Source organism: Eumetopias jubatus, unplaced genomic scaffold (assembly GCF_037043125.1).
Source record: "Eumetopias jubatus isolate StellerSeaLion01/CBP00866 unplaced genomic scaffold, mEumJub1_p1.0 scaffold_1, whole genome shotgun sequence".
Classification (NCBI taxonomy): Eukaryota; Metazoa; Chordata; class Mammalia; order Carnivora; family Otariidae; genus Eumetopias; species Eumetopias jubatus.
In genome coordinates, this window is record NW_028274807.1 from 205,548,181 (window position 1) to 205,566,393 (window position 18,213).

At 54.5% G+C, this 18,213-nt stretch overlaps 1 protein-coding gene across 1 annotated transcript in view; it reads right to left on the bottom strand.

Moving 5' to 3' along the window:
• The window catches only part of SIN3B (SIN3 transcription regulator family member B), a 36,016-nt gene that overhangs the window by 6,097 nt on the left and 11,706 nt on the right, over positions 1-18,213 (bottom strand). The window contains exons 6-13 of the mRNA XM_028087093.2: positions 12,542-12,664; positions 10,918-11,007; positions 10,313-10,431; positions 6,004-6,211; positions 5,062-5,178; positions 3,692-3,930; positions 2,772-2,955; positions 159-762 (exon numbers count right to left, since the gene is read on the bottom strand). Coding sequence (XP_027942894.1) covers positions 159-762; positions 2,772-2,955; positions 3,692-3,930; positions 5,062-5,178; positions 6,004-6,211; positions 10,313-10,431; positions 10,918-11,007; positions 12,542-12,664 — 1,684 coding nt within the window. The remainder of the gene's footprint in view (positions 1-158; positions 763-2,771; positions 2,956-3,691; positions 3,931-5,061; positions 5,179-6,003; positions 6,212-10,312; positions 10,432-10,917; positions 11,008-12,541; positions 12,665-18,213) is intronic.

The window sequence follows — 18,213 nt, forward strand, 5'->3', positions numbered from 1 at the left end:
TCACCCAGGGCCAGAGACTCGCGCGGCCCTCACCGAGATGAGCCCGCGTCTCTCCCACCACAGGCTTCCTCGCACTGGCCCCGAGGAGCCACCTGCGTCCCCGCCCGGCGGGGGGAGGGGAGCACCCGTGCAGCCCCCCTGGGGGCCCCAGGCCTTACTTGGCTGCTTCAGCCGCAGCTCCATGGCGGGGTCGTTGCCCTTCTCGCGGCGGCCCTCACAGAGCAGCTTCTCCCGCTCCTTCTCGGTCCGATACTCCAGGAGCTGCTTCTGCGCCTGGCGGTAGATCTTCAGCAGCCTGGAGCAGAGAGTCTGGTGGAGGCGCAGGAAGAAGTACCAGTTGTTGTTGGCGAAGAAGAGGCTATACACGTCGTCCAGGGGCTTGTGCTGCTGTGGTGGTTGCTCGGCGGCCGGCGGCTCGCCCACGGCCCCCTTCTCCTCCGGCGGGCTGCTCTGTGGCCCTGGCGCCGGCTTCTTCCGGTCACCGGGGTCAGCGCTCTGGCCCTGGGGGCTCCCCCGGCCCTCATCGGCGGAGTCCTCAGACGCGCCCAGGTCCAGCTGCTGGGAGAAGAAGAGGCTGGGCACGAACTGGTGCACCAGCTGGTGGATGGTGCCCTGGTCCTCCTTCTGGATGGCTGGCTGCCGCTTCACGTAGTAGCTGATGAGGGCGGCCGCGTCCTCCAGGATCTGCCTGTCCTCATACACGAAGATGAGGTGCGGCTCGCTGGAGGGGGCGCTACGGCCCTCGGAGTGCTGCTCCTGGTGCTGGGGGGACAGGGGGCCATTAGGCAGGAAGTGACCAGCTGGGAGAAGTCCAAGATGTGGGGGATGGGGCCAGGGCCACAGGGCTCTAAAAGCATCACACTCTGATCCGGGTGCAGCCCAGCGCCTCCCGCCTGCCCGGTCCCATTCCCCAGCCTTTTACTCCAACCACTGTCCTCTCTGGGTCTAGAGTGGTTTGATCTACAGGAGCATGGTCAGCCCCATCACACCCCCCAGGCCTTCCTGCACTGCTCATGACAGGACCGCCGTCCCTGGCATGTCGTCCTGCAGCCCCCCCACACCTGGCCTCTTTCAATGCTTCAGGGGTGCTGAGCTCCCTCCTGCTGTGTGCAGGACCTCTGCACATGCCCCTCTGTTCTCTGGCCCTGGAAAACCACAGCCCCTGCTCAGTCTTTATCCAGCTCGTGACTGCTTCCTACAAACCTGTAGATGATCACAGTCCCTCCAGACTGCCTTGAACTGCCTGCTGAGGTCAGGCCTGATGACGCTCTCTCCTGGGTGACACCGATGCCCAGCACCAGGTACCAGGCACCGAGGCTGACACACACCCAGGCTCTCGGAAAAGTGAGCGTGGATGCCATCCCTGCGGGTGGGGAGCTCCCGGGGGCAGGGCCGGGTTTCCCTCACCTCTCAGTGACCAGCCTGGGGTACAGCACTGAGGGGTCTCCTTGCACAGCCATGGAAGGAGTGACTGACAGACAACAGGCGCAGGGCCTGGGCCTCGGCTTTCTGGGGTGGGCGACTCCTGTCTCTTTCCACCAGAGGTCGTGCTCCCCCGGTGCCACTGAATTCTGCCACAGCCCGAGACCGCCTTCCCCCAACAGGGAGGAGTCCTGAGAGCTGGTGTGCCCGGCGCCCGGCTCTGGCGTGACCTTTCTCCTACTGCTTTGTGAGTCCCGATCCCATTTGTGCCCCAAACGCCCTCAAAAATCTTTTCAAGTCCTTTCCCTAGAGCAAGTTTCAAGGCACAGAATACAGAACTGTGCTCTGCTAACGCCCAACTGCGAGGTGCCGACCTCCCTATGCACGAAGGGCTTGCACGTGCAAAGCTCACAAGGCTGGTGGGCTGACCTCTGGCCCCAAACAGTGCCCTGCCCTTTCCTCTTGGCCCCCAGGGCAAGAGCGAAGGAACTCAGCGGTGACCGTGGTGGGCCTCACGGGTCATCTCATCAACGCTCATTCTGACGATGTCCCACAGACCCTATTTGGGGGAGTGGGGGTGGCGCTCTCGGGCCTGGACCACCGACTCGGGGATTCAAGTGAGGAAGCCAACTAGCTGCAGGTGAGCCCTGCGGGGCCGAGGGTGGCCCAGGGCAGGGAGGCAGGAGGGAAAGGGCTTCCTATCACAGGCCCCTGCAAGCAGCTCACTCCCTGCACGCATTTTTCGATGCCTAAATCCTCGAAGCCTGGCCCCAGCCCTGCCTCAGGTCTGTGGTGCAGGCCCCACGAGCCTTACTGTGTCAAAGTTGGCAAAAAGGCGCTGGGCAGTGGCTAGAGGCAGAGCCCTAGGGCCCAGAGCCCTGGTCGCCTGTGACCGGCCTCGGCAAATGGCCACCTCTCCTGCCTTGGTTTCATCGCAAAACCTCTCCTGCCTTGGTTTCATCGCAAAACCGGGACAATAATACCGCATTGTAAGGTCTGTGAGCATGTGTCGGATAGAACGTTCCTTCTCAGGGTCTACCTGGGCCGGGCACACAGCTGGCAGCAGAGAAAGGAAAGCTGAAGTCACCTGAAGGAAGGTCCATCGAGGCCCCAAGGGTAAGCGGGGAGGGGAGAGCCCCCTGCCAGCCGCGGCGGAACCGCTACAGTTCTCCCCCCGGACCCGCTCTAGTCTGACTGCCACAGGAACACACCCTCCACCCCGACACAGCCCTGCAAGAGGGGTGCTGGGGAAACAGAGGAACAGAGAGCCGGCAGCCTGCCTGAGACTGGGAGAGCCGGAGGTGGAGCCAAGACCCCTTGCCTGCTCAGCCCTGCGCAGAGGGCCTCACCTCGTCATAGACGCTCTCGATCTCGTTGAGTAAGCTCTTGGAGCGAAGGGCCTTGGTGTCGTTCTGTTTGAAGTTTACGGCCTGATGGTCCAGGGACTTGAGATACGCCTTCTCGTACTGCTCCCGCCAGATCTTGTTGAAGCCCTGCTGGGCCTCCCGCCACTCCTCCTCCTTGGCCTTCAGCCTGCAGGGTCAGAGGCGCTCAGCATGGGGACAACCCCGGGCACCCACCATGGGCAGCCTGTCATCCACCCACAGGCCCTGCCGAGTGCATTCCAAACTCGGGAAGCCGGCTCCCAGCCTGGGCCACGGGTTCTGTGCTGAAGAAAAGAGGACGGGCAGGAGCAACAGCTCTGCAGAACCAATGTGGCTGGTTTTATAGTTTCTCAAAATATCGCTGCCCCAACACCTCCTCCCTGCCCTGGCCCATGGCACTGCCCACACTCTGGGTAGGTGCTAGATCAACCACGGGGCTCACTCGCTTGGCTGCAAACCCCACGAGAAGGGTCTATGTCAGCCTGGCTCAGCTCTGCAACCCAGGGCTGAGCACAGCACGTGGTCAAGGGCAGCCACTTCATTAATAATTAATACCTGTTCACTAGCACAAAAAGATTCCCCAAATGTACTAAGTAAAAGACAAGCTAGGACGGTCCTATTTGTGCTTTAAAATAGTTACTTTTCGTGTTTAGATACGATTATGTGCATGGTGGTAAGTTCTAGAGGAACAGAAACAATTGTTCAGTGGTGCTTTTCTCTTGGGAGTAGAACGGGCGACGAAGACAGACTGGAAACCGCACTAAGGCAGCCCGAGGCCCCGCGGAGCCCCTCCCAATCACACTGGTGACAAACAGCACTAATGAGCCCCCCGGGGACGGCCTGCGGCGGGGGGGGGGGGGGGGGGGCAGCCAAAATCTGGACACCTTTTCAGGACGACGGGGACGGCAGTGACAGGGTTTTTCTTGAGGCTCTCGATGATCTCTGGAGCCTTGTCACCGTAAATGCGGTGGATGGCGCGGCGCTGGATCACCTCCGACGTGCCCCCCAGACAGTCGTCCAGCCGGAACTTCTCCTGGTCTTCAGGTGCCATCCGCGAGAGCTTCTTCTGCACACTTTCCAACACGCGGATCGTGGCCAGGTTGGTCTCCAGGACAACATCTAACTATGGAAAGGAAGGCAGGGGCTGGCTGTTGGGGGGCAGCGGGGCCCTGGGGACCGGCCTAGGTCGGCAGAAGAGAAGTGTGGACAGAACTGGTCAACTTCTGTGTCTTGGAGGCGGGGGGGGGGCGGGGGGGGATGATGGACGCCAGGCCGTGGAGGCCCTGAAGCGGCTCCAGGGGCCCAGAGCAAGAAAGGCTGGTTACGGGGCTGGGGTCCGACCTTGGCAATGGTGCAAGCCAGGTGCCCACGAAATAAGACTTGTGGGCCCCTTCCCACCGCATGAACATCCAGTGGCTAGAACACAGGTGGACCCATCTGAGGAGGGATACGGTCCCCAGGCTGACCCCACTTCACGGGCATCAGGGGACAGTAAAAAGGGAGGACTCGAGGTACTTACAGCCCCGGGGAAGACTCTCCAGGGCACGTGCTGATAGGGAGCCAATTCCCAAAGGAACACACTGTGTGATTCCACTTATGACAAAGTGACAGAGCTAGAGGACAAGTCAGTGGCTGCCAGGGGTCGGGAGGGAAGTGGGGAGGGCCATCAAGGGCGGCAGGAGGTTATCCCAGGGTGGGGGAGCGGCGGAGTACCTTAGCGGTGGAGGACACTCGCGCGCGCACACACACGCCACACACACACGCACACAGGCGTGCACAAATACAAGTTCAACTATGGAGATGTGAGTAAGCTCTCAGGGTGAGTCAATGGCAACCTCCTGGCTGGGACGCTGTGCCCGCGATTTTACAAGCTGTGACCACTGGGAGAAGGGTCCCCGGGATCACTTGCTGCATATAAATATACAACGATCTCAATAAGCGTTCCAATGAAAAAAGTTAAGGTAACTTGAACTGATTAATTAAATGTAAATAAATACATATATTTAAAATCGAAAGAGACAGCACCATTGCCCTAGCCAGCCTAAAGGCCGGCAAGGCAGAACAGGGACACTTTTGGGTGCTGCCCCCTGCTGGAAGGTGCTGGAATCCCAGCTCCTAGAAAGGAGACCAGGGAGGGTGGAAGGGAAGATGAGGAGACGCGTGGGGTGGAGCGGGAGAAAGAGTGAAGTGGAGCGGGGGGGGGGCGGGCTCGCACCCCACGCCCCCCCGGCCCCAGCAACACCAGCGCACGCACCTCAAAACGCTCGTCCTCACAACGGTGCAGCTGCTCTTCGTAGGGGGTCTTCTTGGAGCTGACGAAGGTGGAGTCCTCGGACCAGGAGGGGAAAGAGACCCAGGTGTCGTTCAGCACCTGCACCGAGAGGAAAAGCCATGACCAGGGCGGGAGGCCCCGGCGGCCAGAACCGTTTGCTGTGCCGTCCGGCACAAAAGATATGGAGACAGGTAACGAAATCTGCATTTTACAGGAAATCACCTTCTCATACAAATAGCAACCTTAATTCTAAAGTAGTTTTAAGAGAAAACAGAGGACTTCGGCCAAGGAAACAAATCGTACTATTTCGGGGGTTGGCAAACTTTCTCTGTAAAGGGCTAGATAATAAGTATTTTAGGCTTTGCGGGCCAGCCCGTCTGTCAGGACGATTGAACTCTGCCTTTGTCCTGATAAAGCAGCCACGGGCACTACGTAAATGAATGAGCATGTCTATGTGCCAATAAAACTTTATCTGCAAACACAGGCATAGGGCCAGATTTTAGTCTGCTGACCCCTGGACTATATATCCTGAAATCCAGCAAGCACTCTTGAATTCTGGAAACAGAGTAACAGCCTGTCTACTAACCTCGAAAAAGTATTCAAGGGTCAGGTTAAACAGAGACATACCAAGGGCAGCGAACCTGGGACAGAGCAGGCTCCTGGCAGAAATACATGTAAATCTAAATGGAGGAAAATGCCAAAGCCAACGCCAAGGCCATGTGCTCTGCGGCCTGCCAAAGCTACCAGTAGGGAAGGAACCATCAGCTCAGGCACTTTGTCTGGCCGCATCCCAGCACCGTCTATTATTCAATATTTAGGGGGCGGACACTCAGTTTTCATGTAAAACATGGGGGTGATGGGTGTTTTTGTGGTGTAGGGGGTGATGCACCACGTAAGCTGACAGGAGCCGCCAGGGAGCACTACCTCCTTGCAGATGGCCGTCCTCCCACTGCACTTGGGCTGCTGGTAGGTTTTGGGGAGTGCTCGGTAGCTGGATCCAATGCGCTTGCAAGACGCGTAGTCAATTTCCCGGCTTATTCCATCCCCGGATCTGTCGCTCATGGGCGGGGCAAATGACAGCTCTTTCACCCCCAGGAAGGACTTGAACTGTGCAAAGAGTTCTGGAAATTTCCTTCAGAAATAAAGACAAACAGTAAGTTGGCTTCCCTGGGGCTTTCTGGGAGGGACCTAGTGCTTTTGGGATGGCCTCCTGTAAACGCCTGCTGACGGTGGTCAGAGAGGAGGGCCGAGAGGTGGAACCAAGCATCAGAGGTGTGTAATGTCCTCAAATGTGTGAGTACATCTGCCTCCCGCCCTTCTGTCACCTGCCAGGTCCCAACACTAACAGGAGAGCCTTGAAACATGCTGGAAGAGACAATTCGGACTGGCAGAAGCTGGGGCGAGTGATGTTCTTTAACTGGAAAAGGCCAGGCATCAGGCTGGGGGTCGGTAAACTACTGCCAGGCTGCCCATGCCTGTCCCTGCAAATAAAGTTTTATTGGTACACCACTGTGTCCATTTGCTTGGCAGAGCCTGTTGCTGCTCCGGCGCCAGAGTTCAGCAGTCCTGCCCCTCGGCCCCGACAGGTCAAGTCTGCCAACCCTCGCTCCAGAGCCGTCCTACCTGGGGGGGGGGGATCCCCTCCCAGACACACTCTCACAAGTCATAACGTAATGGCCATGCAATAGGAAGGCTTTAATACAACTGGCCCCCAGTGTCAGCTGGATTTTTGGTTAAACGAGTACCAAATCCTACCGAGGGGCGCCTGGCCAGCTCACTCGGTGGAGCATGTGGCTCTTGATTTTGGGGTTGTGAGTTCGAGCCCCACGTTGGGTGTAGCGATTACTGAAAACAATCTTAAAAAAAAAAAAAAAAATCCGACCGCAAGGAAGCAGGTACTTGGGACGGGTGGCATGGCGATCCTGCCCCCCGCAGCCCCCTTCCTTCGTGGACCACACGCTCCCCTCCTGAGATGGCCGTCCACTGTGCCCCACCATAGGGACCCCATGCCAATTCCACTCACAATGAAAACCCATGAGCACACGGAAATGCAGGGAGGGAAGACATCAACAAAACCCACGCAGAGGACATCTGACGTTGCAGCCGTGACAAATGCCGACCGTGAATGCTCCGAAGGGGGAGTGGTCACTCTGACACAGCCCACTCCTGCCCCGACTCTGGCAGATCTCGGGGCCCCTGTACCTGGCTGCCCCTGGGCGTGCAAACCCAGACCAAGGCTCACACCTCGAGAGAGGCCTTGTCGGGGCGACTGCTAGCCCAGCCAGGCGTCACAGCAAGGCGAGCGAGCAGAGGCCCGCTGTAGTTCTTCGCTGCACATCCCCATGCCCTTCCCCGGCACTGCTCTCAGCGCGTGGAGATGGGAACAGTGGACCCCAACCCAATACTGCCCACCCATTCAGCACCTCAAATTTCAAGCTCCTTCATTCTTCTCCCTTAATCCCCCCCCGACCCCACCGGACAACGGCAGGAAGTAGGTTTGGCCATTATGCAAACGTGCTGCTGGTAGGAAGCGGATCCCAATTCGGACTGGGGGCTGGTGACGCGCCCAACTGGGCGTGCCCGCCCCGCACAGGCCTCCGCGGGCCCCTCGCCTACCACAGCATGTCATCTTTCCAGCAACAGCGCCCAATCCACAGCCGGGACCCAGACCCAGAGCACTGGATTCTGAGCTCACAGACACACTGCCGTGGGAGTGAGCATGCAATTCGAGTCCATATAAAAAGCCAGCCTCAGTTCAGCCGAGGGTGTATAACAGCGCCATCCTGCTCTGGGCCATTTTTCAGAGTGTTAAGAGATCTCCACCAGCCTGGGAAAGTGAACCCAAGTGAAAAGGTCACCCTGGCGTGTGTATCCTCTCAGGATCTCAGGAAGCACTGCCTGATGACCCTAACTTGACCTCTGAGTATCCCAACCTATGGAGCATGACCTTAGTTATTAGCACTGACTATAGAAACCGGAGACAAACGTCCTTCATTACAGACCCTGCAGAGAAAACCACAATTCGTGCAAGTAAGGGAATAGTATGCAGTCACTACCAATGATCATGTAGACTTACATTGCACACTGAAAGACATCCAAGAAATACCAAATTAAAAAAAAAAAAAAAAAAAAAGGATGCTGCAGCCCAGCCTGATAGCACGTGTCCCGAGGGCAGAGGATGAGCGAAGGGCCAGCTTCTGGGCCGGGCCACCCTAGACCCACCCATCACCATGGCAACTCTCTTGTGAAGAGCTGTCTCTGAGAAAAGTGAGAGGTATGCACTCTGGGCCTCAGCCTCCTCATCTTTAAAATAGACTGAAACAGGGGCATCTGCGTGGCGCAGTTAGGCATCTGACTCTTAGTTTTAGCTCGGGTTGTGATCTCGGGGTTGTGGGATCAAGCCCCTTGTTTGCCTCCAAGCTCAGCGGGGAGCCTGCATGAGTCTCTCTCCCTCTCCCTCTGCCCCTCCCGCTTGGAGTCGCTCTCTAAAATAAATAAATCTTAAAAAAAAAAAAATTGAAACACACAAATGTGTCCATGAGCCCGTATGATGCTTTATAAAAAGAAAGAAAGAAAAAAAGAACTGGTCCCTAATTGGTCCTGGTATGACAGGAATGTGACTCATCATCCAGCCATTGTAATAAAGGGAGAAATCAAGCATCTACCCTGGGCCGCCAAAAGGTGAAAAATGCTGTTGAGGGTCTCTCTTTTGCAACCCCCAGTGAACCCATAAATGAATGAGCCACAGAAAGAATGTGGACGCCACTGCCTCCTGATGGACAGAGGGGTGTGGCGGATAGGGCTGTGGGTGTCGGGGCGCCGCCACAGAAACAGCAGGGGATAAAGTGGGAGGGGGAGACTCACAGATGTGTTCCAAAACAAAACCCAGACGGGGAGGCAAGAGTGAGCTGTGTGCTGGACGGTACCTGCACCACCCTTAGCGTAGGGAGGCCCTCGCTCCGCAGTGATACTTTTGAGGGGGGAAAGCACAATGGGATGGCCCAGGGAGGGGCTCCTGGGGGCTAGCGAAGGTCCACATGTGACTTGGGTGGTGGCCACAAGGAGCTTTGCCTAAAAATGATTCATCAAGTCATCCATCATGTGGTTTCCTGGATCTGTGCTGTATTTTGTATTTAAAAAGAAAACTTAAAAAACTTTTTAAAATTAATAATAAAGGGCTCAGGGAGCGCCTGTCCCTGGGGAATGACTTTAGGGCTAAATAAGCCGCTACACAGTCATTATAGAATGTGCACTTGCCACACCCCAGACGATATTTTAAAGGTCTTAAGTGTACGGCCCACCTGGAGCGCTCTGAAACTGTGCGTGGTATCTCTAGAAATCCCCTTTTCATAACAGGAAAACTAAGACTCAAGACTGTCTAAGAAACTTGCCTGACGTGACAGAGCTGATGAGCAGGAGGCGATGCTGGGGCTGGCCCACCCCGCTCCTAAAGCGCATTGTGCGTGCGCATTCACCTGCTAGAAAACCCCTGCCCTCCCGGCGGCCGCCCCAGCCCCCAGGGTCTGCCCATCTGCCCACCCTCTGCAGCAGCCTGTGCCGGAAGCAGGCCGCTGACCCCACCGACAGGGCTTCTCTCTGGCCGGCAGGGGTGCCGAGTGGCCATTTCCTTCTTCCTGTCAATTTCTGATTGGCAGAATTTTTAAAAGCATGCATCAAGTGAATCCCTAGAGGATTATACTGGGTGAAGAAAACCCAATCCACAAAGGTTAGGTACTACGTAATTGCATCTATATAACACTTCTGCTATGTAAGTTTTAGAGCTGGAGCTCCGATTAGGGGTTGGCCAGGGGTGTGGGGCCAAGATCAGGGTGGGGGAGGAGGACGGACGCGGGTGTGGGTACCACAGGTCAACACGAGCATCCCTGTGGTTCTGAAGCCGCTCAGTGTCTTGACTGTTGCGGTGGACACAGGACGCTTCGCAGGTGATGGAGCTGTGCACACGCACGCATGAAGCAGGAAAACCTGACAAGACAGGTGGATCGTGCGAGTGTCAGCATCCTGGTTGTCACCGTGCGAGAACAGGGCCCAGGACCTGTCTGTGTTCTTTCTCACTCTACTGCGGCTCAATCTAGAATGACCTCCACCACCATGGCAGTTTACAAACAAAAATCAAAGAAAGCATTGACTGTTTCCCGAAAGCGACAAGCAACAGAAAGGTGGACAGACGTTAGGGATGCACAACCTCGTGGACGCCCCGGGAAGTATCACTCACCCGAGAAACGGGCTGACGAGCTGGAGGAGCTCAGAGCCGGACACGAGCTCCTGGTTGAAGAGCGCGATGCAGCGGAGGAAGTTCTCGTAGACCTCCTGGCTCTTCAGTACTCTGCGAACCTGCAGGGAGAGGGAATGAGGGGGGGCCCTGGAGGGCCAGGCCCCAGCCGCACTCCCCACTCCACCCCACCCCTCCCTCGGCTCAGACATCACTAGGTGAGCAGGGAGTCACTGATGCACGTGCTCTCAAGCAACCGGTTGTGGTCAGCAGGGCAAGGGGCTCCAGGCAACTAATTCACAGCTCGGAGGATATGTGCGCGGAGCCAGCTTGCTGGCTCCTGTCACTGAGCCTGGGCAGGAGCCCCATGACCACCCTGGCTTTAGAAAAGCCACACAGCTTCGGGGAGGCCGACATGTGTCTTCAAACCTGCGCAGGTCCCGAGCTCTGCTACTTTCTGCCTGCACTGCCACCCACGATGCAAAGCTGGGTGCCGGCCCCTTCTCCCCGGCCTACCCCCTAGCCGCTGCCCAGCCTACCGGCTCCCTTCACAGGGGCTCTCCCGTCCTGCACACCTGAGCTGGGTGAGGACAGCCTCGACGGCTCACCTTGTCAAAGAAGGAAAACTCCTGCAGGGTGCCGTACTTCCCCACGGCAGCGATGGATAGGTCTTTGGTACCTCGGAGTTTCATTTTCTTCTGTGGAGAGAAATCCCGTGCTATGAAGGCTCTGGGCATCTTTGTCAGAGTTAGGGCGTTGCCGGCGCTGAGCTCCCTGACAGCAACTGCCACGAGGGGCTGGATGGGGTCTGCCCAGGACCCCTGTGGAGAAAATCTCAGGACCACCCATCTCAGCCTCTGTGGCCTAGTGAAGGCTGCTCCACCCATGATCTGGGTTCTAAATTTCAGCAGTTTAGGGCTTCTGGTAACAGGTGGTAGCATCACAAAATTGGAATAGCAAGGGAGATGTATCCTGGGATGTAGTATCAGAAACCTCTCCCCCCATGGGGGTGGGAGGGATGGGGTGGCTGGGTGATAGACATTGGGGAGGGTATGTGCTACGGTGAGCGCTGTGAATTGTGCAAGACTGTTGAATCACAGTTCTGTACTTCTGAAACAAATAACGCAACATATTTTAAGAAAAAAGAAAAAGAAGAAGATAACAGGAGAGGAAGAAAAGGGGAGTATGTCAGAGGGGGAGACGAACCATGAGAGATGATGGACTCTGGAAAACAAACTGAGGGTTCTAGAGGGGAGGGGGGTAGGGGGATGGGTTAGCCTGGTGATGGGTATTGAGGAGGGCACGTTCTGCATGGAGCACTGGGTGTTATGAACAAACAATGAATCATGGAACACTGCACCAAAAACTAATGATGTAATATATGGTGATTAACATAACAATAAAAAAATTAAAAAAAAAAAAAAAGAAAGAAACCTCTCCCCCTGCCTGTTTTGTCCCGTGGGCTGTAATGGCGGTGGCAAGGGGATAGAAAGAAGACAAGATGATCCTAGAGAAGCCTGGATTTTAAATCTCTGTTAAGAGTTTTGTCTCTAAGCTGGGCTTAGCCCAGGAATTGGCTGCATGCTTGAGGCACTGAAGACCCTACAAAACCATCTCCCAATGCGGGGGACATGTCCGGAGGACACAGAAGCCAGCTCAAAGGGGCCACATCGGCCAAATCTGAGACAGTTTAGATGCCAAGATGAACAATAAAACTCACAGATCACAACCCAGAGTCCCTGCTCATGTAGGTACCCAATAAATGGGGACGAAGGAAAAGCTCTTCCTTACAGTAAAGAACCAACTAGTAAATGAACAAAAAATGATGGAATAAGAGTCATCATCATGGGTGATGAGTGCAACAGGAGCTGAATCTCCGCCCCTCTCACCCCTCAACGGGGCTTCTTGTGCAGTGACCGACCTGCACAACTGCACATGGTGGCCTGCCCATGAAAGAGCATGGCGAAAAGGAGCGGACCTAGCAGTACATCCTGTTTCTACAGGAAGAAGTAATGCTCCTCATAACAATCCTGTGAGCCACGGGTAATGAGTGAACAGCCACCTTAGAGGTGAGCCGAACTCCTAAGGTCCCACAGCTGGTGAATTCCAGTGAGACCAGGGTCCAGACTCAGCCCATGCCCTGGGCACATTGCTTCCTAGGTCGTCTACAGAGAGGACCTGGTTGCTGGGGGTCCATATAGGTGGACATCTATGTGCACAGCTGATGGTTACCTTGGCTGGTGCAGACACCGGACGGAGAAGCGAGGGCCGAGAGCGCTTTTTGCTGTGTTCCAGATTCTTCTCATGTTCACTCTTCTGGACACTGTTCATTTCACACGGCCCATTTCCTGTGAACTACAAACACAAACACAAGAGGTGATTAGTGCTGGAGAGCTATAGCTGGGCTCCTCGGTACTGGCTCTTGGTGTCTGGGTGTGTGGAACCGCTTTGGGCTCAGCCCATGGCCCCAGTGAATGCTGCCTGCCACAGGCCAGGAGCCCCATCTGCAACTCTAGCTCTTCAGATGTTCGTTGTTTTATTAGAGGAGAGACCCGGGTACCCAGATTATCACAGTTGAACATGGCTGTGATGGATGACGGTCCTGATAGGTGAAGGAGGGCACAGTGGGGAGACATGAGAGTTGGGCTTTGGTGTGCAGGGCTTACCCAACAGACCACTGACAACAGGGGTCTGCCTGCAAGTTTGCACACTCCACAGAAAGAGAAAGCATTTCAGGCAGGAGACTGGCATGCACAAAGCCCTGGCAGCAAGAGACAGCCGATGGCCACCAGCTTACGGGGGGGGGGGGCGGTCTTCCAGCCAAGTCTGTATTCTTTTCTATGAATGGAAAAACCGGTCTTGAGGAGTGTCATCACTCAATGGCGGGCTCGTCACTGGTCCTCCCAGGCTCTATGCTTAATAGATAGGAACGCTCATCACCAGTGGGGTATCTATGGGGTGTTGCCAATATTTATGAGGAACAGTTCTGGAAAAACAGTGCAGGACTGCGTTTATGTGAATGTGCCAGAAAGCTGAGCAGACATGGGGAAGGCAGACAGACCTCAGGTTCTCTGCAAGATGTGTGCTGGGACAGGGAGGTACCTGGCAGTCACCCCACCACCAGACCTGGGACGTGGAGACACCACCTGAAGGGAGTACTGCTGGCCCAACGTGTGGGCTGGGTGAGTAAGTTGTGGTGTATCCAAACAAACCAGCCAGGAACTACCAGATACCAGTGTGCTAGCTCTGTGTGTGGAGACAGGCAGACCTGATACATTCTTACAGGAACAAGAAAAAAACCCTAGGGGCAGAATAAACAGGATACCATTCAGTTTTTCTTTAGGATAAACATTTGTTTGCCCCTGTGTAGGAAATTTCTGGAAAGATACATAGTATAAGATACTTGTGAGTACCTAACTCTGAAGACAGCAACCAGGAAACTGCGACAAGGAAGGAGAAGTTTACTTTTCAAGTCTGATGTTCTAACTAGTGCTTGATTTTCTCATTAACACACATGGTTTTTATGACAATAATTGTAACAATATTAAAGACCTATCATTTAACCACAGGCAAAACCTGACCCTCAGGGGATTACGCTTCTCTGGAGAAATTTTCTGAAGATTCAAAGCTACTCTAAGAACCTGAAGTGGAAACACCTTTGACTGCTATTTCTTGTTATAGATGCCAGAACAGGTGCAAGCACCAACTCCTGAAGGAGGGGGCCAGGTGACACCGTGAGCGCTGAGTGGGACAAAGGCCCTCCCAGGGAGACTCACTGCTCGCCCAGCCACGCCTCCCCCAGCTGGAAGGCAAGCCCAGTCTTACCCAGTTTCCTTAACACTTCAGACAGTTCTTACCTTTTATAGTTACATGTCCCCATTTGTAACCGTGTCAGCTAGATGGACCCTCAAAGACCCTTTGGGCATATTCACCATGCTCAGCCTGTTTTTGTAAATAAAGTTTTATTGGCACATAGCCATGCCCACTGGTTGCCATACCATCCAAAGCTGTTTTCCCCACCATAACCCTGCAGCCAGGTCTTTGTGACAGAGACCCACTGGCCTGCAAGGCCTAAGACATTATCAGGCCCTTTACTAAAAAAAAAAAAAAAAAAAAAAAAGTTTGTTGACTCTGACTTAGGCCAAGTGGTCACATTTAATAAGAACAATATCAGATTTCATCTTTAGTTTCTTTTTCCTGCTGTTTTAATAAAAATTCAAAATTTAACAAAGGACGGTGAGGATAAAGATCAAATTATACAACAGATTCTTTGTGGGTGTTTTTAATAATTTTTAAAGAATTGATTCAATCGTTTGAAATGTACAAGATGCTCTAATCAATGAACTCTGCTGAATCGGTAACAAATGCTATTTCAAAAAACTGTGCGGGCAGGTGCCTTTCTGAGGGAGATCCGTATTTTTCTGGGCCGGCTTTGTCGGGGTCCAGCTCCGTAAGTGCTGAGTGGTGCCCAGCAGGGGGAGCCGCGACCACAGCAATCAGAGGACAGGAGGCTCCACTGCCCCCTGCAGCCCGCCCAGCACTGAGTCCTGGACACCAAAAAGGCTGCTCTGGAGGCAGGCCTGCAGAACTCCCCGGCCTGCGCCGTGCACTGCCCCCCACAGCTGTAGAAGGGGCTCCGCTCGCAGTCCCTGCCTCACCCAGGCCAAGGACTTTGCTGAGGAAACTCCCAGCGGGCTTAGGGGGAGACATCCTCATGGCCGCTTCCTAGAGGAGGAACTGAGGCTTGCGGGTATGACCTGCCAGGGGTCCCTCCACGTGCACCCTTGCTCCAGCTCCTCCCCCCTCCCCCCCCCACCGGCCACCTCCTGTCCAGGCAGAGCTGCTCTCTCCAGCCTCCTTGGGGTGTGGGCAAAGGGCACGTCCCTGGCCCTCTGATCTCTGCCAGAGCGGGGAAAGATGGCCTGGGACTCAGCCAGGCCTTTCTTCCCGGCGGGGGAGGGGGCTACCCCTGTCTCCCATGCTGCCCCCAGCAAGGGCAGGGTTCAGGAGAAGAGCTGCCGTCACAGGGGCTACAGCCAAGATGTAAGAGGCGGATCCAAGAGGACGACAGTCAGCCAACCCACCAAGCGTGCCCTGTGAGGGGGTGAGTCAGGGCCGGCCGGCAGGCGGCGGCGCACAGCTCCGGCTCCCGGGGCACGTGGAAGCCCGAGCGTCCGCAGCTGCCACAAGGCTGCGCAGCGGGCAGGACGCGGTGAGACCCCTCTGCTCCTCGTCTACGGGGCCCCTGGAGCCAGGGAGGCGGCTCTCTGGCAAGCAGAGAAACGGGAGTGATGCTAGGACGGCACGGGACATCATCTGGGAGAAGCGGGCCAAGCGCAAGGAGGGACGCTGTGCTTGGCGGGGGAGGCGCTGAGAGTGGACGTGCGGGTGCGGACACGAGGAGGTGGGCTCAGCCGGGAGTGCAGCCGCCTTTGGTGCAGGTGGGCTCGCTGTCCCCCCAGCGACGGGGTCAGGAACTCCACAGGAGCACTTTGTTCAGCCCTCCCCAGGCGCCTCCCGCAGGCCCGGCAGCGGGCTGGTTGGTCCCGGGGAGGCAGGGGGAGGCCCTGCCGCCCGGGTGGACACTCAGGGAGGGCCGGGGGGGACAGAAGACGTTGGCACAGGGAGGGGGCGGGGACAATCCATCTGGATCCTCTGCCTGCTTTTCCTGAACAATCCCAGCTCTTCTTTCCAGAGCACTGCACCTGTGCTGGGTTGAGCGCAGAGCACTTAAGAGGATGCTGGCTCGCCAAGTCTGAGCAGGAAGGCCTTCATCCCCGTGTGAGAGAGAAGGCGACCAGGCCCGGGAGGTGAGTAAGGTTGTTGGCTCAAGCCCTCCTGGGCGCCTGCAGACATGGAGTGAGCGTCTCGACCTGGACTGTGTGTTCCCAGGGCTCTGCCTAGCCCTCTAGCTCCTGAGGATACCCAAAGTTCAAGGCAGGGTGAAGGACAGGCGACAGCTCTAGGACCTGATGTCAACCCCACAGGGAGGCACAGAGCTTCTCTGACTTTGACTCAGGAAGTGCTTCCTGGTGGCATCCCGACTTTGAGGTGGCCCTCATGGGCGCTGGAAGGCCATGTGACTCTTGGTGGTACCCAAACCCAGACACCCCACCAAGCCCCTCCCACTTCAAGAGTGCTGCCCCCCAGCCCTGCCCCCCACTGCATCTTCCTTTAGAAGCAGGACCCAGGAGAGGTGGTAGTGATGCACTTCAGTGGGGGGTGGGGGAGGGGGCCTCTCGTGTGCGCAGGCCCCAAGTCACCATCCGAAGCAGAGAAGAACAAAAAGAGGAAAAGGAACAGTCAACAAACTAGGAATAGAAGGGTGTTTCTTCAATCTGATTAAGGGGTATTTACTTATGGAAAGCCCCCAGCTCCCAGCACACTCAGGTGCAAGATAGAAAGCTTTTCCTGTAAGATCAGGAACAAGACAAGGATGCCTCCTCTCACCACTTCTACTCAACTCAGTACTAGAGGCTCTACCACAGCAATTGGGCCAAAAAAAAGAACTAAAAGGCATTCAGATTGGAAAAGAAGGAAAATCATCTCTATTAGCGGAGAATATATGAAGACTATTAAAGCTGATAAACAGACTCAGCAAAGTCGCAGGAAACACAATCAACACAAAAATCAGTGGTATTTGTATACACTCATGACCCACAATCCAAAAATGAAATTAAGAAAAAAAAGAATAAGATATTTGGGGATATATTTAAATAGGAGGTGCAAGACATGTACATCAAAACCCACAAAATGTTGCTGAAAGAAATTAAGGAAGATTTAAATAAATGCAAAGATGCCTCATGTTCACGGACCAGAAGACTTAACATTATCAAAATGGCAATATTCCCCAAAGCAATCTAAAGATTCAATGCAATCCCTATCAAAATCCCAATGGCTTTTTTCCCTTTTGCAGAAATGGAAGAGCTGATTTTCAAATTTATATGGAATTCCAAATGGCTCTGACTAGCCAAAATGATCTTCAAAAAGAACACAATTCAAATCACTTCTTCATTTCAAACTTATGACAAGGTTATAGTAATCAAGACAGTGTGGTTCCTGGCCTAAGAAGAGACGGGGGGGATCAATGCACTGGAACTGAACAGTCCAGAAATAAATCCATACAACTATGGCCAACTGGTTTTCAACAAGGGTGCCAGGACCATTCAATGGGAACAGAAAAGTCGCTTCAATAAACGGTGCTGGGAAAACTGGATCTCCACTAACAAAAGAATGAAGTTGGATCCCTACCTCACACCATATATAAAAAAAAATTAACTCAAAATGCATCAATGATCTAACTATGAAAGCTAAAATTATAGAAACCTTTAGAGGAAAATACAAAGAGAAACCTTCCTGTCCTCGGATCTGGCATAGATTCTGAGACACTAAAAGCATGAGCAACAAAAGAAAAAATAGATAATTGGATTTGATCAGAACTAAAAACCTGTGTGCACTAAAGGACACTGACAAAGTGAAAAGACAACCTACAAAAAGGAGAAAAATTTTTAATAAGGGCCTAGTATCCAGAATATATATATATAAAAAACCCTTAACAGCTCAATAATAAAGAGACAAACTAAAAAATGGGCAAAGGACTTAGACATTTCTCCAAAGAAGATATACAAATGGCCAACAGGTGGGGCGCCTGGGTGGCTCAGTCGGCTCAGTGTCTGCCTTTGGCTCAGGTCATGATCCCAGGGTCCTGGGATTGAGTCCCACATCAGGCTCCCTGCTCGGTGGGAAGCCTGCTTCTCTCTCTCCCACTCCCCCTGCTTGTGTTCCTGCTCTCGCTGTCTCTTGTCTCTGTCAAATAAATAAAATCTTAAAAAAAAAAAAAAGGTACCAGGGGTGCCTGGGTGGCTCAGTTGGTTAAGCGTCTGCCTTCGTCTGCCTTGATCCTG